General features: G+C 44.0%; 1 protein-coding gene across 1 annotated transcript in view; it reads right to left on the bottom strand.

The window, feature by feature from the left end:
• The window catches only part of SHANK3 (SH3 and multiple ankyrin repeat domains 3), a 341,151-nt gene that overhangs the window by 84,996 nt on the left and 228,772 nt on the right, over positions 1–27,383 (bottom strand). The window contains exon 16 of the mRNA XM_026071167.1: positions 6,350–6,432. Coding sequence (XP_025926952.1) covers positions 6,350–6,432 — 83 coding nt within the window. The remainder of the gene's footprint in view (positions 1–6,349; positions 6,433–27,383) is intronic.

A 27,383-nucleotide genomic window follows, 5' to 3' on the forward strand; every position in this document is an offset into this window, starting at 1 on the left:
AAACACGTTGCTCCAGACACGACCCTAAGCACTGTAATACACAAGCATCCAAGCAATGGCTGCACACAGTATACTTTTAAAGACACTCTGGAGTCAGTACCAGCCATGATTAAATGACAAGAGTGCCAATGGCTCAGAGTAAAATCTCAGGAGCATGCTCTGCCGGATCTGTCCTAAATGCTGCTGCCAGGCAGTGGTGGGTAGATGTCAATGTTGTCGGGGCTGGGACAGGCACCAGCACGGCACCGAGAGGCTCAGTCCATCTGTACGGGTGTTCTGCTGTTAGCCGGGGAAGGCATTCTGCCTTCCCCCGTCTGACCGACCAAAGAGCAGATGTGACACGTGTCCATCACGGTTGGTTCATTGTCCTGTTTGGGCTGTGGTGATCAAGCACATGGCTGCTCAGCAGCTGCCCCTGCCAAACAGCCCCAATCACATGATATACATACCTTATTGTCCTTTTTCCCATTTCCTGATGCTCCTTTTCACTTCGCCCAGTTTCCTCTCAAATGTACAATCTGCTTATAGCTACTTTTTCCCCATTTGCTCCAGTTTTGATACATCCGTGTCCAAATTCGGCATTTCCAATACCATTTCCTCAGTAACCTTGGCCTCATCTGGTATTACTGAAATGATTACCTACTCTGCTCTCCAAGAGGTCCCCAGTGTTCCCTTTCAGTTTTCTGAGGAGATTGGCCATTTTTCACATCACTCCCCCTCAACCACTTATGAAATCCAGTTATACCTCACAGTGCTATCGGTAACTTTGTCACTTCTTACATTGTCATCTGTCATGTCCAACAACTTCTCATGTCACGTCTGGTAGTTCTCCACCTCTTCTCCAATTAGCCTAACCTCAGGTCAGGGCCTAGTCAGCAGCCTAGTCATTCGCCTATAGCCCTAACATCAACAAAACAAGAAATATTAACCAGAACAATGCACGATGCTCACAGCTGATTGCAGACTCGGTGATGAAGTATGCAGACTATCATGTATACTGCCTAGGAAACCTGACCTCAGATGTCTTGTGAAGGTCCAAGTGAAGCCTTAGGGTGGCAATCCAGTCATTACAAAAGTCAGCTTGGAACTAGACTTTCCAAAATACCTTTTCCAGATTAGAGTCTGACAGAAAATCTTTAGGTCAGAAGTAGGTAATATAGCGACAATTTATCTGTAAGTACCTACGCAGGAAGAAAATATAATTTAAGGAGGTTCTTTTATCCAATTGACAAAGGTAAAACTAAATAATAAAGGTCTGGAATTAAATTATGAAAATTCATACTGGTAATAAGGTAAAATTTCCTAACAAGGAGAACCACTGTTCATTGCAAAAGCTCACAAGACTTTAAATCATAGAAAGGATAATTCTTACCACTAAGGAAATTATCATGTTAATACTACAGCTTTTATTGTGCCTGATGATCACTGTGGCCATTTCCTGATCTTAAAAATCTATTAATCTGGGCTCCCTTCCTTCAGAGACTTTAACTTCAGCTGCATCCAGAGAAGTCAGAAGTCCTGGAAGAGCCAAGTAAAGTCAGAAGAGGCTTTGAAACCCCCCTTCAACGCTACAGCCATCAGGTTACAGCCCCACAGCACCGAAGTCTAGCCCTTTCCAAAAGCAGCTCTGGCAGTACTCCAGAAGTAAAGGGAAAGGATCTCGGTGAGAGAGGTCGACTCTCTCTTCGCCGTATAGCCGGTGCCAGAGGAGAACTACTGCTAGCTTTCCAAGTCTGCTTGTGGCTCTCATCAGCCATCTAAGATTTAAACCAATATGTCACAAAGCTATTTCACTGGTATCTACCATGACTGGAAGATTGCCCAGACCTGAGAGCTGTCTATTCCTGTGGGCTGCGAAGTTTTGCTAGGAGTTGCTCCCTGGTACCGTGTATTGTAAATCCCAGACCTGATTTTGACTCTTGCAGCATCGCAGTCACACAAACTCATTTCAAGATACAGGCTTCTAAGGACTCTCTGCAAATACTGCTTTACTTGAACAAGTGACTTTTTATTAGACAAGCTTAAATGAATAATATTACAAGTTAATTCTAGCAGAGCAAATTGTTAAGATCTCAGTTACTTCATTGGAAACACATTTATAGGGTGAAAAATGAAACAATAAAATATGATTCTTTATTATATTTACTGCAATATATCTTCTTATCTGCCTTGGTACTTCTCACCTAAAATCCTGAAGGCACGTCTCAGTTTAGAGGCTAGGGTAACAACCCACACACCATTGTTTGTTTAACTTTCCTGAAAAGAAAATACGGCAAAAGACAAGTGGGAGTTTGTGAAGCAGAAAAAACCTAAAATGACATCCATCTACAGAACTTTCATAACCTGAGCACTGTATTCTCTGAACATCTTAGACAGCATTTACCTCCACAAAGTCCTGTGAGATCAGGAACTGGGTCATGACCTCAGAACTGAATCACTGGCAAATTATGAGTGCGTTTATACGACTGGAGAAGGACTCCTGAGATGGCTATGCACAGGCTGATCCGATGACTAGGAACAGGCACAGGGACGTTTGAGATAGCTGCACGAGCTTCCAAGCTCAGGACTGGAAGCCGTGCAGTTACAACGGCCAATTTTCCTGTGATACTAAACATAAAATGTTCGCAGGGAGCACTCCAGAGAGATTGCAGTGGCTGAAGACGACACCGGCTCCCATGGTGTCCTGCTGTGCCCTAGCAGGAGGGGACTGGGCTGAATTACAGACTGACCCTTCACACGGACCCTGCCTGGTATCTCACAGTTGGCATTGGATTATCTGGCAGCCCCCACACCAACAGGACCCAGCTGCCAGCCATGCGAGATAGATAGTCCCCGGCAGGAAATTCACGCTTGAACAGCTTGAGACCATACGTGGAGCAAGAGACCCTGTCCCCAAAGCACAGCTATACTCCCGTACTGCTGTGCCCAAGCTAATAAGCTTTGACAGCTTCATCATGTGACTTACTGGTTTACATGGTGACTTTACTGCCCCCCCAGGGGTTTTTGCATTAACCCCCCTGGACCTCGCAGTTCCCCCCAAGTGAACTTCCTAGGATCGCAGAGGCGGCCAGGGATGCGCACACAACTGCACGACAGGCGAGCACCTCCCAAGGCAGCACCCAGCCTCGGCAACGTCCTCCACCTCCAGAGGCTGCCTCAGGCGACGTGGCGAGTCCCACAGATAGGTACTGCTTTTTACGATCTGTGATCTACTGACTTTTCAAACCCTCCTTAATAGTCTAGCTCAAATGTGTGGACTGCCACTGAATATTAAACCGGGGGGGGATGGTTTATAAACCTGGAAAGGGGAGCTCTCCTGAGTCAGGGCAGGTATGCTTTGTGAAGCACGTGAAATGTCTGCTATACAGGGGAACTGGCAAAGAAATAAGAGTTTAGCAACGTTATGGAAAGAAGTAGGAGCAAAACAAGCCCCATACTGAATCAACGCAGCATCTTCTCTTCAGTAGCGTACAGGATCAGCTCCTTCAGAAAGTATGAAAATTACAGGAAGTAACAGTCTCAGGAAACCTCTTGAATAATCTGTCCAGCCTGGAAGTTTCTCCCCAAATTAAGTAGTCAATAGAAAGCTCATGCCCTGAAGCAAGGACTTAGAGCCACTTCCTGCTCTTTTTTAACAACTCAAATTATTAGTAATATTTTTGCCATTCAAAAAATTACATACTCCTTACTTAGAGTTAGGGATTTGGTGTCCTTCTTACACCTCTGCAGAACCCATCATAATCCGATGTCAAACAAATATTAACCAACTTAGTAATAACAGTCCTCTGTTTAAGGTACTGCTGGCATGGATTTGGTGGGACCTTATGTGAGATGCAGTCACTGTATCGACTGTGACAACCTCACTTTGTAGGGATGACCCTGGTGAATTCAGGATTTATAAGGCAAGAAATATCATTTCTCAGCATTTTGAGCACAGGTCTATCGTCTGTGCCTGTGAAAGGCAGGGATGGTCCCTCTGGACAAAGAAATGAGTAAGTAAATCCACCTGCTCATCACTTTCCTTCATGGGTGTTGAGTGAAGGGCTGCTACACTGCTTCCCATCTGCTCCATATAATTCTCTAAGGCTGCAAGCAAATCCCATGTCAGAAAGCTGCAGATCGTCTCCTGCAGGGATCAGAAAATCATCTTTGCCCAAATGCTCAGTTGATTTGACCGGGACATTACATCCTCTGAGGTACTGGACAGAGATGGGGATAGGACAGGGGCTAGAATGGACTGGCTCTCTGAAATGGTAGACAGCATCCTCTCTGCTAGCGGTGCAGCTGATGGAGCAGCATCATGTGAACAGGAAAATTTGAGGTTGGGAAGGAACCAACCCCCAGCAAGATCAGCAAAAATTGTACAAGGTTTTCACCATTCTCCGCGGCCCAAGGTGCTGTTTACTTTGAGGATCACCCAGGCATACCTCACTTAACCAACTCCTTCCCTCTGCAGAGACCCTGCTGACACTTTAGTTCCTCCTATTCCTAGACACTCTCTCCAGTTCACCTCAAGAGGACTAGAGGGTTTGGGTTTTGCTGATGTCCCTCGACTCAGCGCAAGAGTAACTAAATGAAGTGTGAGCAGTGGTGACACAGACCAGGCCAGGCCAGGGAATCCAAACACTCTTTCCAGCCTAAACCCCACGACAGCACTCAGCACCACGCAGGCTGGGAGCCATGGGGCTGCTTCAAAACAGCCGCCTCCACCTCTCAGTCCAAGGATGCTGCTTCCCCAAGGGGCCTCAGCCGACTCACCAATACCCCTGCCCCAGGAGGCAACACCGCTGACCATGTCCACCCTCTGAGGGCTTTCAAGCCATCACCTCTGCAGCCAAACTCTTCTCAGTTACCCCCTGCAGCAGTGTCAGGCTGTGAATCTGTAAGCCATGCCTAAGTCCCACACAGCCTCACACCCACCGTTCAATCTGCTCAAGGTCCTCTCTTTCAGCCTCAGCAGACAAAGGAAAATGCAGAGCCTACAAACGTTGGGAGGGAAAATAGAGGACAAAAACCCTGAAATAGGACAAAATTTATCCCATTTTGTCCTAACGTAATATCTACAAGTCTGATCTTGCAAAAAAATGGATGCCATTTTGAGCCCTGAAGTTTCACTTCACAATATACAGACTGATGTGAGCAGTACACAGAAGAACATACATGTCACATATACAGGAAAGAGGAGGGAGAGGGAAGGAGAAAGACAGCAACCATATTCTGACAGAAACACAAACACACCCACTTGCACACAGAACCCTTTCGTGATACATGCAGAACAAAGACAATTCAGGAATCCTTACAGAAAATCACACCCAAGATTCAAGTCCAAATTAAAAAGATCTTCAAGCACACTGAGGTCTAGGAAAGGAGCAGCTCCACAAAAGGAGCTGGCAGCCACTCGTTAAGCTTTCCCTCTTGCAGCCTGTATCCTACATGAAAGGAAGGGACAGAAGCATGCACCATTATGCCTTTGCTTTCGTTAGCTATATTTTTGAGAAGCCTATAGCCTCTCCCTAGCCTTCAGTCTGGAATTGCTGGAGAGATGACCCCCCTAGCCTCAGGTGGATCTGCCTCCAGATACACCCAAGCACAGGGGAGGAAGCTCATTTCCTATGTGAATATGAACACATTCATTACCGCTCCCGGAGAGACTCTCTTTTTGGCAGCATAAAGATCAGTTCCCAGGTAATAGGAGCCACGGTAACAACATGGTCAAATGTACCGGCTGCATGAGCACAGGTATTCCAGGGCGTGCAGGTAAAGTGCGCCCCAGACACAAGCAGAGGCTTTCTCACAGAACAGGGTCAAAGGTGTGGTGACAGCTGCAGAATAGGCGTCTACCAGCTTGCCCTCATGTTGGGGCTAAACCCCAGCACCGCTAGAGCTGGCAGAAGAAGGACCCCCAACTCTATATAGTCAAAGTATATGGAAAAACTGAAGCATATATATATATTAAAAAAAAAGACCCATAGAGGGGCTTGCATCTGTACCTAACACAGAGCAGATGCACTTTATGAGGCCAATAAATAGGTAGAAGTGGAAACTCTTACAAATGCAAGGCTAAGAATACCAGCACCTGTACCAGAAAAATACCCCAGAATGTGCAACAGATGCACCCTTACAGCGAACGGCATTTTCTTACAACACACACAATCAGAATTAAACTGTGCTCACACTGCCTAGCTGAGAGAGAAGGAGAGAAGGGAGTCCCTTAAGAGACCCTGAGGTACAGGGGCTCTAGGGCTGCTATGTGCAGCCAGAGCAAACAGGGTCCTGAGCACTAACAAAAAGTGAAGAGAAGGAGCTTCCCCTCCCAGCCCCAGGACCGAGTGAAAGAAGCAGCCCTTACCTTTGGCCCCTCGCAACACAAACCCGAATCCCTCATGCTCCCTCTTCTGCAGCACGGCCGTCTTCTCCTCAATGATGTAGTCACTGGGCAGGAAAGAGCACAAGAGAATGATGCTAGGGTTAGATTTCAGCACCATGCTGCCAGGCGGAGGTGGCCTTTGTGACTGTGACAAGGAGACCTCTTCTGAGCGACCATCTCATCTCAGCAAGGAGTTGGGCACAATCTGCTTCCCTCCCTCCCTCGCCCAAAGTCAGAGCAAAAAGACGAGAAAGCTACTTTCCCTCCATATGTAGGTGAGGGTAAGCCCTGGCTGCCTGGATCACCCGTCTGCCCACCGATCCCCTTCTCAGTCACCTGCATACGCATGCAGGGAGCTTACTGATCCCACTTTGGGCTTCCCTTTAAATGATGCCCTTAGCATATAACTGAAGAGTGAAGCGCCTGAGCAGAGGAGGTGCGGGGGGAGGCAGCCAGCCATCCATCAGGGAAGATTCTCTCTGAGACTTTCCAGTTGCCTCTTGTATGGAAAAATCAGAAGCCTGACAAAAGGAAAGGTGCCTCTTTGGTAAGTTCCCTGGGAGAGAGGAGAGCAGAGTTTATATCCTCATCCTGATGCTCTGATCTTCCGTTAAAATCCCCCCCCTCGTCGCTAGGTAACGGTCTGTCATTAGAAGAGGGGGGACGCGTTTCATTGTCCTATTTTAACAAAGCTGCTCTCCCTGCCCTCAACGGCAGCTAGATGAGGAGAAGGGGGAAAAAAAAAAATCCCGTGGTAAAGGGAGAGACGAACGCGAAGCTCCGAGCAGACCCCAAGCGTTAGCGACCCTTTCAACAAAAAAACCCGTCTGCACATTTCAGAAGAGGCAGGGAGGGGGGCACGGGGAGGGGGAAGGGAGGGAGGGAAGAGACGGAGAAAGGGATTCTCTCAGCAAACGAGCGCTCAAATGCAGCCCTGCAAATCCCTCCCAGCAGAGCCGCATGTCTGACATCAGAGTGGAATTAATCAGAGACCTCGGTCCTTTTCGGCGGCACAGGGAAGGAGTTTTACACACCACGCCAAGGACGGGAGAGGCAGAGAGGGAGAGGGGAAGCGTGCCAGCCCCCAGAGACACACACACACACACACACACACACACACCACACACACACGTGTGCAGCCGGTCGCAGCGGCGTGCCTGGAGCGCGGCAGCGCAACGAGGAGCCAAAGCGCCGCTGCACCGCACAGAAACACGCCGCCAGGGAACAGGTAGCAGCGGCACAGGCACACGGGCGCGCACACGCGCGCCGGGAGGGGAGGAGACCGCCGTAGGCAGGCCGGAGGCAGAACAGGCTGAGCTGACACACTGCAGTATGAGGTGCCCCAACATGCGCCGCGCTGCTGCTGCTGCTGCTGCTGCTGCATGCAGACACACGCCCCGGCAGCGCGCGCGCGCGTCCCAGCAGTGTCACGCGCTGCGCGCCGAGCCGGCCTGCCCTGCCCCGGCTGCAGGGAAAGGGGCTCGCCGCTGCACCCCCCCTTCGCCCGCGCCATCCCGCCTGCACCAGGCCCTGGCTGGGCTCCCTGCACCACAGGCACGCCATGCACCAGAGGCACGCGTTTCTGCATGAAGGATGATGGACTCAAAAAGTGCTGCGCTTTGCTGCTGCACCGACTTAGTCGGCAACCCACCTTCTTGCCTTCCTTTAAAAGCCAAGGACTGACACGGATTAGCATCCGAACAGGATGCAGCTCCTCGTATCCTGCGCTGTCTGTGGCTTTATCGGCCAGCGACTTGCGTTTAGAGGCATCAAATCCCTTTTTAGGTAATTACTTCTATGATTCTGCCATTAACACCACGCAATAATATCTGCCTCTCCTATCACGACAGACAGATTCCTTCGTTTTCCAAACCATAGAAGGTAATCACAAAAGACAACACACGCAATGTTATCCAAGCGCTCTAAGAGATTTAAGACAAATGTCTTCCACTGGAAGTTTTCCACTGAAATCAAAAGACACAACTCTAAATTTCTTGGACTTCCCTGATATTTCACTTTGACTTTGCACTGTAATTTTGGACATCCTTATGCACAATCCACAGAAAAACTAGGGTATCTATAAAACCAATAACTTCATGCAATAAAATACCCAGACGTGGAAAAATTTGAAAAAAGCTACATGACTGCTTTAAAGGAGGTGGCTGCTGTCATGCAGTCATCCGTTTGTGTGGTATTTTCAACACATTGCATATCTTTCCAAAGCAGAGCTGGCTACGCATATGTTCCTCAATATGCATAGAACTCTCCCCTCTACAGTGAAATCCTCTCGTACAAGTGTAGGATGCCCTACTGGAGACAGATTCGTAACTACTGCACCCAGAAGAGGTCATTACGATAACACAATCCTCCCTTCCACACCACAAATCCAGGCAACCTCACACTGCGACTCCTGTATCAAGCTTTTATCTTGTATTTGAGCTATGACGTAACTATTTAGGAAGAGAGCTAGACCCGAGCAAGATATTCCAAGAGACAAAGAATACACCACATCCACAGGTATATCCCTTTTCCATACCACATTTCAATCGCTTGTAGATGATTCGTGTCAGATCTTAATCTTATTCCAACAGCAAATTCTGCCACCTGTACAAGCGTGCATGTGTGTGCGCATGTGTATGTGTAAGAGAAAGAGAGAGAAGGGGAAACAAACGTTACTTCAAAAAATTATGATTTTTATTTTACCTGATGGTGGGCTAAAGTGCCCAATTAGTCCTGCTGTGATTAGTTTGTCAATGAGAAAGTTAGGAATCCATGATAAAAGACTAACTGTAATTCTTCCCATAGGACCTATGGTGTTGTTTCATCCAGATGACAACCCGAAGAAACTCTTGACAAAACTGCTTATATTCTCGTTCTCTCTCTCTTTCTCTCTCTCTCTCTCTATATATAATTTCACCCACCAATCCTCACCTGCCAAGATTTCCTGCAATAATGTAGACCTTTAAATAAGTACAGCCTACTGCTGCTCTTACCAAAAATTATTCTGCAAAAAGAATACTTGATTCTTTCCATCACCACTGAATTATTCCTCCTACAAAATAAACTGGCAAGAAGTACTTCAATTCAAAATTCTAAGCTAGTCAGAAACAATAGGAAAATTCTCCAATGTACTTGTTTCTGTCTCTGGAAGCTCCAGAAGTATATACATAGAGCCACACGTGGGATTTTTTTGAAATAATGGATATATATTTGTTTTAGCTCCCTCCCTTCCTTTCTGAGATTTATGGAGTCAGATTTGCAAGAGGGATCTTGTAAGACCACTTCCAGTTTACGTTCCTCTGGAACCTGAAATTCCTTTTCTTATTGCCATCTAAATCTGTAGGCACCTAAAAATTTTCAGGTTCGTAACTGGCCAAAGTTAAATTCATTGGACATCTTCACTTTTTTAATATGCAAAATCCCTGACTTGACACCAGCAAATCAGTCTCTTTCTCATGTGTAAGTACCAAAAGTGTTCCTCCTCTGTACCACCTGAAGGACTCTGGTAGGAGTGTTATTAATGTAATTAGCCTATACACATGACAGAGGAAACATGACTTCCGTATGCTTAATATCCCAGTTATGAGAGCGCTCACTGCAGAGGTTCAGATACTTCTCTGCCTGAGTGGAGGTCCAATTCTGGTAAACGTGTGCTAATCACTGGGCTCTCATCCAACCCAGGGCTCAATCCTTCAACCGAAGATGCACCACATTTTATAAAAATACTTGAGCACTGTTTGGAAAAGGCGACTTTTGTCTTCCAGGTGAGCGCCGTGAGCGTCAGGCTACAGAACCGAGCTGTGCCCTGCTAGCAGGTGCACAACCAGTATTTAACCTTTTAAGTAGAGTAAGGAGCAGCTTTGCAAGAGAGGATGAAACAGGCCCACTTTAGATTAACCCCAGGGGCCCAGAGTTTAATGCACTACCCCAGGGCTGGCACACGTGCAGGCTCATGGCCCTACTCTTAGCCAGGAACTGTCACAACCTACAGCAGCGCTTTATTGGTACGGCATAAAGGCATCATCTCCCGGATGAGCGCTGTCCGGCTCAGATGCTACTCAGAAACAAGTCTGCAGCAATGACTTCTGAGCAAGGGGAAACATCTCCTCTAGTCCAGAAACAGAAGCCTAGCACTTTGAAGAAGAAGTCTTAAGCCTTGACTGTCTCCTTAGTGTACGCAACTCTTGGATCAGGCTGCTGGTTTCTGTATCGCTCTTTGCAAACTGGCATATCCTGGGCTCACTTTCTGGGACTGACCTCCACAAGGCAGTAGGCGCAATGCAGAACAGACACAGGATCTAACCTACAGTAACCACCTTCATTTAGTTAGTTCTATAGGTAGATGCATATAAAAAGTGAAATAAAAAGTTCCCAAATTTTTGTGCAGTAGAAGTATGGGGAAGTAGAGTGACACCTGAGATGCTGCTGATTAACACTGCTGGAGCTCCAAGGGCTATAAAAGAAACAGTAAAAACCAGTCTGGGGAAAAAGATGGAGTGTAATCAAATAATAAATAACTCATTATTTTTGTCTAAATAAAAATAGGAACTTTCAAAAGACAAGAGGTAGTAAGGAGTTAGTTATTTTAGTTTTAAAATATCAGAGTAAGATTAAGCAAAATAATGACTTAATATTACTGTGATATGCTAATGAAGTTACGATGACCAATGGAAAATAGTACCTTAAATTCATTATCAGATTATTGTTCCATACACACAACTGGTAAATGAATATACAAATTACTTGACATAATGATACAGGTAATACAAAGGTAGAGAATGGCTTTTCAAACCTATTCTTCAAGATGATATAAGGCTACTGGTTCATCTTGTTTCTAATACACCAGGGTTGTGAGTGTCAGATCTCCTCCTTTTGTTTGTTTGTCTTTTGTTGGAACTAAATTAAAGATAGTAAACTCAAATTATGCTTCACTAGGGCAAATTATTATTTTAATAACTTTTTGATTGTTCAGAAGGCCAGACCTAATAAACCTATCAAATTAGCAATTAAAAAAACATGGTTAAAGACTGAACTAAATAGCTATAGTTAACTTTAATCATCCTGGTAACACCATAACAACAAAGATCAGCTCTGATTCTAGAGTAAAAAAACAGGTTTTCAGATTGTCTTGGCTTGATGAAATTCACCAAAAGTAATTAGGCAACCAGGTCAAAAAATCTGGGAGCCATGATGGATTGTCTTTGAGAACTTCCATAGGGTGTGTGACACTCCAGAAGATTTGGAAAAAAAAAAAAGCAAATATAATGCTCATCTTTAAAAAAAGGAGGGAAGAAAGATCCAAGGAATTATTAAATGAGGTAACTGACCTTTAATTCCCATGAAAATCCTGGAACTAACAAAACAACAGTTTATTAAAACATCCAGAAGAAAAGAAAGTGATAAATACTAGGCAGCATGGGTTAGAAAGAACTAACTGTGCTAAGTCAACCTAATTTCTATTTCAACATAATAAGTCTCATGGATATAGGAAAGGCAGTTCTGTGATATATATCCTGACATCAGTTAAATATTTTGAACGGTCTCACATGACATTCTTGTAAGAAGCAAGGGGAACATAAAGTACTGTAGGGTGAGTAAATAACTGGTTTGACATACTTTTCAGTGTCAGACTGGAAGGATGTATCAAGTGGGATTTCATAGGGGTCTGTTTTGGGACAAGCTGAATGTTTCACCAATGACTAGGTTGCAATAGGGAGTAAACAAATTTGCAGAAGATACCAACTGAGAGGACAACAGCATGTTGAAACGGTAGATGTGGATTCAGGTCGTACTGTCACTGAAGAAATGGTCTGAAAAATACTGGAGGAAAAGGGAAAATGCAAGGCACTACAGCTAGGAACTATGAAAAGCAAGAACAGAAGATGGAGAACGACTGGCTCAATAGACAGTTTGCAGAAAAGGTTATCGATATCACTGCAGATTCCTAAGCATCAGCAGCAGTGTCAGACTCCTGCGGAAAAAGGATGGACAAACCGATTTGGCATACATAAAGAAGAGGGCTGTCCCGAGACTCGAAACGATCCTTCTGTCCTACTCCGCGCTGCAGGAGCCTTGGAACTCATCTAGTTGAATGGGGGTGTGTACAAAACAAGCACCTACACCGAGCAAGCGGCTCTGGGCTCCTTTTAGACTCAATGGAGAGCTATGCAGTGAAGTCAATGGAGCTGTGATTCATCCCATGCTGAAATGAACGCCTACGCTTTGTCAAATGAATGGCACCCCTGGCTCCACTGACTGCACACATCTGCATTGACTCCAAGGGTAGGCCAGGGTGATTAGCTCAGACACCCACACGGGAGACACCTACAACGAAGTGGTATGAATCACATTCCTGAAGTTAGATAAAATGAATCCCACTCTAGTTGTCCAGTCCCTAGCGCCACACTTCAAGAAAGATGGGGGTCAAGAGGAGAGAGTCCAGAGGAAGAACTTGGAAGGTAAAAGACTCAGCAAATATGGTTCTGAGCAAAGCCTTGAGGAGTTGGTCTGACTGTTCCTGAGAGGAAATGTTTAAGGGGTGGCACACAACTTTTCTGAGGTAACGATACCGAAGGTCCGGAATGGGCATGGTGGTGAGGGTCAGTTCCTGGGAATTTTTAGTTAAATCTCTCTCAAGAATACTTCAAGTTTAGCTAAAGCTAATGTTGGTAGAGATATGAACCAAATGATCTATTTTAGGCCTCTTCTAATAAAAAGCACACTCACATATTGTAGCGCTCTAGATTCACAGCTAGACAGTGTGAGTAGAGTTGAATTCTGTTTAGGTATATTTTGCAGAAAACGTCTGATACAACAGAAGGATGATTTATAATAACAGCAAATATGTGGGCCACAGACTGTGCTCCCCAAAAGCAAGTGGCACAGTCCAGGTCTTTATGGATGCCCTTTTTCTTCTCTCTCCCTGGAAAAGTGAAAACAAAACACAGGGTAGTTCTATCCGAACTGCATTTTGGAAGCGGTCTCGGCTAGGACTGGCCTTGAACGTTGCTGGGCTCGTCGGAGAGCGTGCAAGTAGGTCTGGATCAAGTTTATCCCACGGAGCAAGCTAACAACCAAGCAGCACAGATGGCTGTGAGATGGTGCCTACTCCCCAGCCCTGCTTCATTTACCAGTTTAGATCGAGCTTTAGGGAGAGAGATCACAGATCACACCCAGATTTATCCACCAAACACCTCAGCTTCTTGCAGGAATCAGCAGGGAACAGATGCGTGTCCTGCAGGCTTGGGCTCAAGTCGTTATTAAACCGTTTACACCATCTCACGCAGCAACGGCGCCTCCGATCTGCTCAGCGCTGAGTGCCGTGCGGGGGCCTGTATCACACAGTCCTGCTCATCCGCACCACGGACGCTAGCCAGAGCGTAGCGCGGCTGCATTCTTTGACTTTATCCGAACAGGTCGGAAAAAGAATGGCCGCAGCAGGTCAAAGTGTCTCGTCTCTAACGTTTACCAGCAGCAGAAGTCCAGAGAAGAACGAAGAAACAGATCTAAAGGGTACTAACGCTCCCCCAGAGCAGTCTCTCATCCTCCACATACGGGTAGCAAGGGGATCTCAGCAATCACTCAGGAGAAAACATAACATCAGAAGTGCAACTGGGAAAACAACTGTCCTGAATGAAAAAATAAACCAGTTAAAAAACCCTTGTAGAGCAGGAGAGCTCTGGAAGTGCAGGTGACGGGGGGGCTTCTGCAACGAAAGCAAAGGATACCAGGAAACGGAAAGGGAGCTAGAAAGGAGCTGTCTTTATGTTTGCAACCAATCCTGAAGCACTAGATATCATCAGTAACATTTTCTGTTTAATTCAGTCAGGAGGTAGGTAATCAAGACACTGATTATAAACCAGGTCAAAAGCAAACTGACATCAAAACGAACTCTTCCTCCTGAAGAAACCACCTTCCAGTCACAAAAGAAAGATCAAAAAGTGGAATAAAAAAATCCTAGGAAGGATATAATGTTTGAAATCACATTCCCTTCAACACTGGTTGAATGCGTTTCAGTCATCAGCTAAAAAACCCAAACCAACGCTGTTCAGCCTTAGAAGAAATATGGGTTGTGACTGCCAGAAAGTTCTGAAAATGAGATATTGCAGAAAGTGATGAAGATGATTAGCGCAAGGAATCAAAAAGCAATATCTTAGTTCCTACTATCAGCAGTTTTCACTGTTGGATATCCTCAGTACTGGATTTATTTTATTTAAACATACCACACTGATAACTTTTAAGGAGTTAACAAAAACATTAAAAAATAAGACAACTCATTAAGGGAATGAGAAGTGTAAGAAAGTCTAAGATACCTTCTGCCTTGTCTTTAATCTAACAGTGATACTGAGAAAGCCATTAAGATTTTGCTGCATATCCCCAAATGTAGTAGAGTGAAGCAAAAGATCCCATCATAGAAATGAGGAAAGATAAGTCCCCAGGATAATCAGCCTTGTATTTTTACCGGCATAGGAAATATTTGTCCTGGATTTTTATCCTCACTTGCCAGAAAAGGCTTTGTAGCTCAATAGGTTTTGCTATCAAAGTCACTCTCACTAGACACGCTATTCACTTGACACGCTATACCTGACACACTGAAGAGCGACAACAGACCGCAGATTAGTGAACATGATTTCAGTCTGCAGAGAGATACGAGTTCAGATTCATCATCCACAGGCTTCCATTATCATTTGTTCAGCAAGCAGTGGAAGACGGTGTCTACCAAAAAAGGAGGCAAAGGCAGACTCTGATCCATGGTTAACACTGTTAAATTACAGAATGTCACCTGCGGGAATTTTGCTCAACAGAAACAGCATTGTTCAGAGCTGACGTCAGAGCCATTTGGTTGTGCAGATGCACTGGGAGACAGATGAAGTAAAACACAATGCCGTTTCAAATCTTAGGATATATCACTAACTCACAAAATTTACACTGTACATATTTAAGGGGAAAAATGGTCACAAACAGAGGAACGTTACAGAAGTTAGTCCCACCGTTGCCTTCAGTTGTCACATGTATTGGGAAAGAATAGATGATACCTGCTAAAATCTCCCTTTGCTTGAATGAAAGGAGATTAAAGAACATTATGTCTGTTTCTTGCCCAATATGCGCTCAGGAAAGAACAATGCATATTTCTATAAATAATAAAAACAAGACCTAGAAAATCTGAATTCTACAATGTGGATTTATTCCATCCTCACCAAGTGAGACAGATGGAGACCATTTAAGGACACTGTGCTGGAGACACAGTGCAAATACATGCCACATACTGAGAAAGAACATAAAGATGCTGGCATGGCTAAACAGCAGGGAAATGGAGGTTATTAAAACCAAGAAGACAACTTTCACAAAGCTGAAACCATGTCTAAATGAGGAACAGAAGAAGAATCATAATCTCTAGCAGGTTTAATGTAAAAGCACAATAAGACAGGCCAAAAATGAATCTGTGGAACAATATGCAACAGCCATCAAAAGTAATAATAAAGCAGTTTTCAAGCACATATGGAGAAGACAATCTTGGGGGTCAGATGATCACAGTATTAAAGTAGCACTCAGAGAAGGAAAGGCCATAACAGAAAAACTAAATACATTTTTTGCTTTCATATTGTAGAGATGTTTCCACGTCAGAACCCTTCTTTATAGAGACACATAGAAAAATACATCTGAAAATGAAGTGTCTTTAGAAGAGATTACGGAGCAAAAAAGGACAGGCACAAATCACCAGAACCAGATGGTATACAGTTAAGTTCTTAATGTATCTCATAGGTGAAACAGTTGTACTACTAATGTTAGAAGCCCTTTGGCACCTGAGGCCTGCATTGTGGAAGCACACCACCAATTTTTATAAAGGATTCCAGGAGACAGTCAAGGAGCTGCAGGCCTATGGGCCTGATACTTTACTGGGAAGGTTTCTAGTAACTACAGTAAAGCACAGAACTAGAAAATACATGGACAAATATTACGCTTGGGAAAAGTCAGCATGGCATTTTAAGGGAAAGTATTGCCTCACACACTTACCGGATTTCTCTGAAGAAGTACACATGAATATAACAGATAAGGGAGATTTGTAGATAATGATGATAAGCTGAATCTACAGGCTACAGTCAACCACTTCAGGAAGTGAGCCGTGGTCCCCAAAGCTAATCAAAGCAGAATGGCTGTACCTACACCGCTCAGGGCCGATCCGCTCTAGAGTACACTGCCTGTGCCCATGCTGCTTGGCCTGGGTTTCCTCTGGAACCTAACACACAGTCATATTTTTTAATACGTTTTGGTTCAAAAACGCTGAAGTAATCTGAAGACTGTGCAGCACCTGATAAAGCAGTGTTTTACAGCATGGTGCTAAGGGGGTGTATCACAGGGAGCAAGGCATGAGGACAGGCCATAGTGTTTGAGGGTACAAGGCCTGCGAGGATTATACTGGAGGACCACACAGGGTAGGGAGAGCCAAACTCAAGTCTCATCAATGGCATCTATAGGAGTGGTCACTGGAATTAAATGTCCCTAGAACCACGACTAGGTTTTGTTCCAGAGGTCCAATGAGCTCACATCAGAAAAGAGCACGGGGTGAACTGACACACATGCAGTGAGAATGACCAAAGACCAGGACCTGGGAAAAAAAACAGAGATCCGAGTTATCTGACAACAGAAACTTAAACGTAGTCTAGATTTCCAAAAGTATTTGGCAAGATCCTTCACCAGACTCTCCTGAGGAAACTAGGAAGCCATGCAATAAAAAGGAAGGTTCTTGCACATTGAACAGGTTAAAGGTAGAAAACAGAAATAAATGATTGGATTTCATAGCAGAGGAAAGGTCAGCAGTGGAGACTCACAGGGATCGGTGACAGGGCTTAAACTACCCAGCTCCTACTCCTACACCATTTATGAAAAAGGAATGAAAGTGAGGTAAACATATGATAATGCTAAATTTTTCAGGATAATAAAGATGAGGAAAACTGTGAGGAACTGTAGAAAGATCTTATAAGCCTGGGGTTAAGGTGTAAGATGAAAGGTAGCGTGGAGAAAAACTGATGCACATGGGAAAAAACAATTCTCTATTCATACATAAAATGACAGGCCCTGAGCTGACCACTACCATTCAGGTTTAAGAATTTAGGGATATGGTGGATAGTTTCATGAAAAAGTCAGCTCAATGTCCTGCAATAGCCACAAAAAGAAAATAAAGTTAGAAATTATTAGCAAAGAAAAATGCATTAGATAGAGAACCATTATTCCACTGGCATACACAAAGCAGCCACCCATCTTAAATACTTGGAGCAGTTCTGGTACTCCCCTTTCAGAAAAGAATATAGTAGAACTGGAAGAAAAGAAAGGTGACAGACTATCGAAAGTATGGAATGATTTTCTGTACATGGAATGATGCAGCTTAGTATTCCTTAACCTGGAAAAAAGACAGCTCAGGGGAAACGGATCTACAAAATCATGAGTGCCACGGTGGGGACTAACAGTGGTGGCCCTCTTATTGTCTCCTCCAGCACAAGGACTAGAAGATAAGAGTTTCAAACCAAACAGTATTTTTCACGCAACGTGGAATAAAGCTTCTTCTTGCCACAAGATATTGTAGATGCCAAAAATGTACATAGAATCATGGAGAGACTGTACAAGTTCCTGGAAGAGAAATACATTAATGATAATTACATACAAGGCACCGCTCTGGATGCAGAATCTCTGATCCACAAGCTGTTGGATGCTGGGAGAGTATGCTGAGGAAGCATCACTACATACATGCTCCATTCTTATACTCCTCCCTGGTCATCCAGGATTGGTCTGTGTCAGAAAAAGGACAGATAGACTTTTTGTCTGATCTGGTATGGCCATTCTTATGAAAGCCTTTCTCAGCTTGTAAACTACACACCCGTGCTGAAAAGGCCCAGGTCTGCAGTATGCACACATCATGCTTCTCAAAGTCTTTTCTTCTAGAAAACCAGCTTATGAGTTTGAAAAGAAATACGGCTCTGTGGAGTCCAAATTGTCACACCTAAGCCACTTCTGAAAGCTTGTTGGTAGAAAGTGCAAGAGCAGCAGGCTTGTATAGGGAAGATATATTTGAAGTCTTCATTCAGCTGGAGTCACACTCACTGTACTCTCTTGCGGCTGTGACATTGGCATGTGAGTTTCTATACAACAGAGCAGAAGGAAACTCCACAACACATACAACACTCAAGACTGTCTTTCCATGATCCATTCAGGAACATGTATCAGTGACCCAGAATGACTAGCCTACTCAGTGTTCTGGAAGCACTAATGTTTTAAGTGATTCACATTGATAGCCCTGTTCGTGCAGATCCTATCCGGGAACACTGGAAAAATCTTCCACATAAGACAAAAGATCCAACTTTATTTGATTTTTCTTAGTAAGTTGACTGTATTGACTCACATTCTCATATCCACATACTCAGGAGTGCCAAAACGTGAGTTACCAAGTAATCTGACTAAAATCACCTGTGTGACGCAGAGTACAAGAGAAGCTAGCTGTTAAGTTCTCACTGTCTCCTGGTTTCCTCTTGTTTGGAAAAAGCAAACTGTATTTTGGACAGATATTTTAGACTCTTTAGGTGTCAATGGTTATGATGACATGATCCTTGTCCTGAATCTTTCTTACTTCATCCTCTATACATCTTAGCAAGGTTGCCACCAACTATTTTTTCTTTCTTCACTTTGGGTGTGTGGTAACCTTGTCACCGTCCTCCTGTTATCAGAGTGCAGATCTGCTGATAAGTCACCTGTGCTGTGGCATTATCAGAGCACAGGCCTTCTATCTAACGTAGCATCAGCACTGCGGTCAGTGCAGGTCAGCAACGCAGCCCTCTGTGCTTACCAGTTTTATTGCTGCTGACTGTGGTTTTGTTTATCAATATAGGCTATTCCTTTACTCCTTGATCTACTGTTTCTCTTGGTGCTTTCTCATACAGACATTTCCATTGATGTTCCAATCATACCAGCCTTAGTATTTCTCTTACACAGCTAAGGACTCACCCAATATCCGATTCATCCAATATCTGGAAGTCCTGTCTTCCTGGCAGAGTGACTCTGGCAGGTGTCACTGTCCATTAGTGGTTATGCTGACCAACTCCATTTGTTGTTTGCAATAAAGTCATAGCTCATACATGTGCTGACATTTCTTTAGGCTTTTCTTGGTTGCCAATCTCAGGCACTCAGCTTCTTGATAGTGCATCTGCTATGATACAGCTTCTACCAGAATTAAGATCCTATGAATTTCTGCTCTTTGCAGGCAGAGAGAATGGACAAATCAAGATGTTTTAACATGGGCTGGGTTCTCAAGATTTGTGGTCATCTTCAAGAGATGCAGCAAGATTTGTGATGAAATCTTGAAAGCAATCATACACGCGGGCAAGAGAGCTTCCTCTTTTACTTATATGCACCTCTTCTCCACGCCAACCAGGCATGTGCTATCATTCTTCCCTCACTATTGATCTGTTTCTGACACAGAAGAACTCACAATCTGTAAGATGATGCATCAGTGGACATAATGGTTGGTCTCTTCAGACAGAAAATGGCCACATTGGAACTTAGCACAAGATTGGCAACATCTTGTCAAATGCTTTCACTGGTCCTCATGCTCGTTTTGATGAAATACACAGTGCTGGAATGGAGCAATTCATTCAAGGTCACCAGATACCAGGCTTTCTTGACAGAGACTTGTCTAATGAGCTGATCATGCTCAGGCAGTGCTTCGTCTCTGTACTGGAAGCTGCTGTACTCTGTGGATAGTCTCCAGCCTTGCCCTTTGAGTTATCTAAGGGTGCTGATGGTTATGTGGCCCAAGACATGGCAACTGTTTCTTCCAAGTCACACCTGTTTGCATTAAAGATAAATCCAGCTCCTTAGTCATAGTCACAATACCTTCTGCAATGATCCTCATGAAGCTCAAAGGTAGAGCCCACAAATCACTAAGAACAACTGTCTTATCATCTTTTGAAAGATCTTAGACTCACAGGATATTCAAAACAGCAGGAACAGGAGCCTGCATCCCCTAAATGGAGTAATGAACGCAGTGAGAACATATTTTTGCTGGAACAACGCATTGGCATGCAGTTTGCTGACTGGTTCAGTACCTTACAGCCTGCAGAGGGAGTACCTGTGTTTCACACGCTTGCTGGCATGGAGTGGTATTCGAGTCTTCCATTCCTGCTGAAGTATCAGTGCATAAGCACACAACCTCAGAGGGTTTTGTAATGGGGTCCATGAGCGCACACCAAAAACTCGTTAACTGATGCATTAACTTGCTTGGGGGCCATATGTTGGAATTGATTTTCAACAGTCTCCATCAGCGGAGGTGGATCTCAGTGAGGCATTGTGAAAAAGAAGGATTGAGTAACCTTCTCAACAGGGCTCTTGTAGTATTGTTTCAGTTTTTCCAAGCTGCTTTACAGACAAAGGATTTTATGGTATCAGGTGTACTCCTGCAATTCGATATTTGACCAGTTTAGTCCTAATTCTCTGACAGCCCAAGAACAATTATTTGATTTCTCTAAGAATACAAGCGTCGCATATGCAAGCATCTAACACTACAGCTGCTCCCTTGCTGTTCTGGCAATCTGCAGGGATGACTTCTAGTGCAAGCAGATTCTCGTCATCAGGTGGTTCACGAGATGAGTCAGAAGAGACCTTTAAATTTCTTGGTGATATCATTAATTGCTGTGCCCACTTTGAAGCAGCCTGGTATGTGTCAGAACAGAAAAACCCCACAGCTCAGCTCCAGTCACCAGATCATGCACCTGGACAGCACTACCACCGTTATCATCAGCCGCTAGCTCTGAGGCAAGGCATTTCCCCTGACTGTACACATGCACATACTGATCCCTTGTATAACATCTGCAGCAAGAAATGCCCTTAGCATCTGGGCATGTCCAGACTGGGCGTACACTGAGATTCAGCTGTTTCAAACTCAGCATAAGCAGTGTAGTCACTAGTGATCAAGACATCCATTATGGACTTAACTGACAGTCTGACAGTACCTGTCTCTTTAATGAACGACTTATCACCTATAGAATGAGGAAAAAAAAACCTCGACTGTTGTTTTTTGGTTTTATGCTTTCAGTTGTCTAGATACCACAACTGCTTTCCCAGGAATCTAACCACGGAGGAGCTGCAATGTCTCTGACCCGTGATGATCTCTCTGCAGTAAACAGCATAACTTTGCTTCCATACTAGGGCTGCACATAGAGCTCTGATTAAATCTTCACCTGTCACTCTGCTTTGCTCTCGGAGACCACTGACACTGCATACAGTCCTCCCTTGGCTTCCTGGCTCATTTTAAGGCGCAACATCATGCAAAGATCATTCCACAGACTTACTCACAAGATGAAAAGAACTCAGCTCACAGTACTGGATGGGTCCACTTCTCAAAACTGCTTTGCAGTGTTAGGCGACAGGAAAAAGCCACGAGGAAAATCCTCCTGTGTGATCATCACACAGCAGCCTCCCTCACCGTACTCTCTATTTTCTTCCTGGACTCACATTTCCATGTCTTCTTCATGATATCCCATAATTTGCATGATGATTCTCCTTCTAATACAGCAGTTGTTTTCCATAGGTTTGACAAATTTCCTTTGTAATAATTATTATTAACTTTTTTAGGGTAATTAAGAATAACCTTGTGCTTACACCCTCTGGATCTCTCGATTATATTTTGTCATTTCTGTTTAGAACACAAACACCCAGAAACAACTCTTCTTTAATACCTTACATGCTGATTTCACATCCAGTGCTTATAGCAGGTTTCTGCCTAGAAATCATGTGAAAAACAACTACTTCACTAAGCTGCCTCCTGTGTTTATCAGTTATTTCTACTGACGTTAGTGACAGAGATATATATTTCACTACCTTTTTATTCCCTTAGCCCTGCAAAGCTAAAACAGGCAAAAGAAGTGTTAGCTAAACTGTATTTGCATAATCCTAATGACAGCAATATCCAAAACAAAAAGTGCTCCTTTACTCTAAATCCAGATAGATGTAGAAAGTATCTTTTCAAACTTTCAAGCAGAGCAATTTAGACTTGAATCATCAAGAGATTGTCGCTGTCTGGCATGAGCCACTTTTCAGTATATTACCGAATTTTAGCAAACAATTAATCACCTTCCCTTTCCTTCCCCCTCCTCCGTTACTACTGTCACATACACATAAAAAGGACTACAGACACAAAACAAATCTCTCTTACAGGAAGCTCTTCCAGAAATGTATTTATTTAATTTAATTTTGTATTGATAATAACACATGCTGGTTGTCCAGAGACTCAAGTATACTTTCATCCATGAAAAAGCACCTAGAAATGACACATACGACCATGAAAAATCATTCTAGATCCACCTCCGAACAGTAACATGACAACAGCAGAACAGCCCATCTGAAAAAGCAACCAAGGATCATTTCCCCACCGAAGGACTAGTTCCAAAGGACGAGTTCCTTGGAGCACCAGACCTCCACACACCACAAACGAGATCCAGGACCTGTCAGCCAAAAAGCCTCAGCTGATTTTTACTCCAGGAGAGTTCACACTAATTTTTAAGAGAGCCCAGTTCACAGCTGATGTTTTGAATTGGCAGTCAGTACTACACACATGTAATGTGCTCAGTCCAGCTTTCCTTGATGCTAAGCAAGCTGTCTGTCACAACATGAAACTTCCAAGTAGTCTTCAAAAGATGAGAGGAACAATATGATCATGACATAAGCAGATAATACCATGATAAGGATTGTTTGGAAGAGAGAAAGTAACAATCTGCTGAAAAAACAAATACGGAATATAGCTTTCAGCCATATTTGCTACTCGAGTAGGCAGAACATATGGATCTGAAATTCTGCATTTCTTCGACTGCCTGAAATAAAGGAAAGCATACCACCTACCTGGGCAGCAGATACAACATTAAACAGTCCACCAGAAGCTCTGCAAACACCAAACCATCACCTCTGTATTGGTGATTCTAAGTTTCACTTTACTCCCATTCAAACTCGTAAGTCTGCACAACTCCACAGGCCACAGAAAAACAAGGGCAAAGTCAGGTATCACAAGCACAGAAGTAACATGCCAGAGGCTTCTCCTAACACCAGAGGATGATGAACCAGAAAAAATGACCATATTTATTATAGACAGCCTTACGATGCTTATGAGTTCATAATGAAGTTATACAAGGAATAAATTTGTCCACATCAGTTTAAACAACAAGGAAGTGAAAAAATATTCGTAAAGGCAGTCCTTTATAAAAAMAACAAGAAAAAACCCAAGATAGTAACAGGAATGGAAATACTTTGATAATTGGTACTTGCACCATGTGGATAAGTGTATACATATCTTTCATGAGGCAGCAAATGTGTAGCAACCCTAACAACTATTCCTGAAAAGCCAGGAAAAAACTTAAATGTAGCAGAAACTTAAGGAATAGAATATTAGGGGGGGTTTTGTTTTTTTGTTTTTTTTTAAGATAAGTAATCCAGGTAAACACCAGCCTGAAAGAATAATTAGAATTCCTAACAAAACAAACATTAAAATAAAATCACCCTCATAAAACATTCACGAGCTGCAGTAGCATATCAGCAACCTTGATTGCTTTGAAGCTACCACTGCACAATCAGTGAATGAAGGAAAAGGGACAGATTTATGGTTTGATTTTCTTCTGCCCTGCAGCTCGAGTTGTAATTTACACCCCCACAAAATAATTATAAAACCTATCATGATTTGTTAGTATGTTATTCCTACTGTGCACATGACTTAGTATTCATACATGCAAATATATGCATCCAACATATGGGTAGCTCTACACAATCTTTTCTGGGCAGATGTGAGCGTTCTTTGTCCTAAAAGGCTGAGATCCAGCACTCAGCTGGAAGATGAGTAGCTGCATCAGCTCTAACAAGCATACTAAGTTATTATTCAGGCTTAGTGCCACACAAACGATATTTGGAGGCAACTCAGGTTCAGCCAGGAAGCTATGGGGAAAGCTTTCTCCCATATGCCTTAGAAGTGCCATGTAAAGATGCCCTTTACAAACATGGCAGGAGAGACTGCAGGGCAACTTGGCAAAGGCTTTTTGCCCCTGTAGCATCAGTTACAAATCTGGAGCTGGTAATTATACTAGGAGATGATTAGCATTCAGGCCTCCTGCTGACAGATTTAGCTCATTATTTATAGACGGGAACGTATGACACGGCAAGTGCAATCCTGGAGATGGAAAGGTGGGTGGAAAGGAAGTTTTATGACTGTTTGTTGATTTTTCTTGTTCAGACCACATTTATGTTGTATTAATACCATACATCAGGGCTTCTGTTGCTTTCTGCCATTACCTTTATGCCTAGATTGCATTCTGCAGTTCTTCTGTGCCTTTTTCTGAAGCACTGGAGGGCCACCCTTCCCAGAGATGGGCTGTTGGCTGAGCATGCTGTTGCTCCTAGTGGTATTGAAAAATGTCTCAAATAGGCGGTTGGTTAGTGCATCTCACTCACATGCTCAGAGCTAAACTAATTAATATGCAGTCAAGAAATTTTTCTTTAGACTGCTAAGTAGTGCGGGTTAGACTGTCATGCACTCTTTGTTTCTTTTGCCTTCCTCAGTAACATGAAGCTTTGTCCACCACCCAGGATTATTTCAGTAGTTCAACTTTATGTACAATTAGGAAACTGCTCAAGAGGCAGCACCTTCATTTCCCAACTGAGCTGCCTCCAAGCTTTTAGGTTCAACCTTCTTTTGCCACAAGTTCTATGAAAGTTGCTAGAGAAAGCATGATATTTAACCTCATGAGGATGAAACCAATTCTTCTAGAATACCAGTAGGACCCATTATTAAATAACGTCTCTGACTGAAGCTTCCAGTTTCCCATTTGGTGATTGAATTTTCCCTTATCCTCCTGAGGTCCTATTTGGCCTTCACTAGAGAAACCTTTACGTGGAACGCCATAACCAGCTATAATCATTACTCTGGAATGAATCTTCTCCTCCTCAGCATCTCCTAGAGAAGATGGGCCAAGAAGCTACTTTCAAATCCCTGCAGCTGATGTCAGCATATTAAATTTTGTATTAACTGGATTCAGTTCAATTCAAATCACAGAACAAAGATACCATTATTGCTGTTGTTTGAACTCCAAGAGTACCTACATACTGAGCAGGTCATGGCCTTTGGCAGAAGACCCCTGCCCAGGACACTCACGACTGTCTCGAAGCAGCTGGAGCTGAGGCATGTCTGGGAGTCAGGCCACTCCTCTGCCCAGCTCCAGCCCACTGGTAGCCTCCATAGGCTGCCTTTGCAACAGCTTCCTTCTCTGCTCTGCTCCATCAGCTGGGCATCGAGACCAAGCTCTGCTCTGACCTGCTCCCTCCTTCCCAGCTGGGGCATGTTTCACTTGGATCTCCTCAGTGGGCTTTGCAGTGAACGATACATGTGGTAGTGCTAGGCTGAGTGGGGGTTTCTCTACAGGTAGGCTAGGGACTGGGGACCAGGTGGCCTGTTCTTGGTACTCCTCACGCTCTGGGAGATGATGATGGAGCTCAGGCACTGGGGAAGGTACCAGCCACCTGCTCAGCACACACCATGGTATCAGCTTCCAAGCTCCTTTGGAGCCTGTCCCCAGCCCCAGTGCTTGGTTGTCTCCAGGGCCTCATTTCAGGGGTCTAATCAGCTCCGAGCATAGAGCCAGTGTAGCAGGTGCTGGACAACCTCAGATACTGCTGCCCCAGCTAGCTTACAGTCTGAAAGAGCATACACATGGTGCGAGAGGACTGATGCACTGAAGCAATGACTTGAGGCTGGGTCACCTCAGCTGGGTCAGCTGAGGCTGGGTCACCTCAGGCCTCTGCACCTCACTTGCAAAGCCTTTGCACTGCTCACGCGTCATCCAATGTGCTCTCCATGGGAACCACAATGCCAGCCACTGGAGATTAGCAGCAGTGATGAATTTGCCCTTGCTACCAATCAGAGGAGGGAAAAACATGTTTCCATCATCTTCAGCTGCTGCAGTATCTGAGACAACTAACAAAGAACGATCACTGCCAACTAAGGAAGCCCAAGGGATGGCATGCAAGAGATCTGAACTTCCCTGCTGGGATCTGCTCAAAGAACAGTGACGAGAATTTGCCTCTTTTTCGCCATGCTCTGCTGTTTGTGGTCCTCCTTCTGCTCTGTCCTCAGGGACCGAAATTTTTGAACTGTCCTTATTCAGTCAGGTATTACATCAACAACTGAGGCATGAGGTCTAGAGACCAGCATAGACACTTATTTTGACAGTCCGGGTGGCTAGTCTGTCACAGATTCCCGTGTGAAGGAAGGAGACTGTTTTCATCAGACAATACAATCTCCTGCACAAAAGAGGACACAGGTTTGCACCACCTGTGTCCTGCTCAGATGCACGTCTGCTCAATGCTGACTGATTATCTCAAAGAGGGGACTCTATCACATTCTTCCATCATTTAACAATAAATTACCCTCACTGATAAAAGTGTCTGTGTTATTGCCAACCTACTATGCATGCATGACCTACCATGTCACGATCAGACCAAACTTGCACAGGTAAGAAGGTCTTAGCAGTAAAACAGTGATCACAGTATTTTAGACTAGATGATCTGCAACAGACTTTTAGTCCTTTTTCTTATGATGTGTTTTTCTAACAGATGTACCAAAAGGATTTGAATTAACCCTCTCTGTAATCTCAGCATAAGTCATAAGTTACTTCCGCGGAAGAATTATAGTCAGCCAAATTCCAGGAATGCAGTCCGAATAGAAGTGACACCACAAACCAAAAGCATGTGTTGCATTTAATTCCTTATGATGCTACCAGCACAAAAAAAATCTTGGCAAACATTTGCCAAAAGATAGTTTAAAACACAAAAAAACTAATCCATAGTAGAATTATCTCTTATCTTAATTGAGTACAAGGGATGCTATAGATCCTACTTTGGTTGGAAAGTTAAAATAAGTCCAGCTGAAGTGATCTGATTTCACAAAACTCTCTAGTGTTTGAAGCATCATAGGTTATGTGGGGCAAAAGATACTTTG

This window comes from Apteryx rowi, unplaced genomic scaffold, assembly GCF_003343035.1.
Source record: "Apteryx rowi isolate R43461 unplaced genomic scaffold, aptRow1 scaffold_322, whole genome shotgun sequence".
Lineage (NCBI taxonomy): Eukaryota > Metazoa > Chordata > Aves > Apterygiformes > Apterygidae > Apteryx > Apteryx rowi.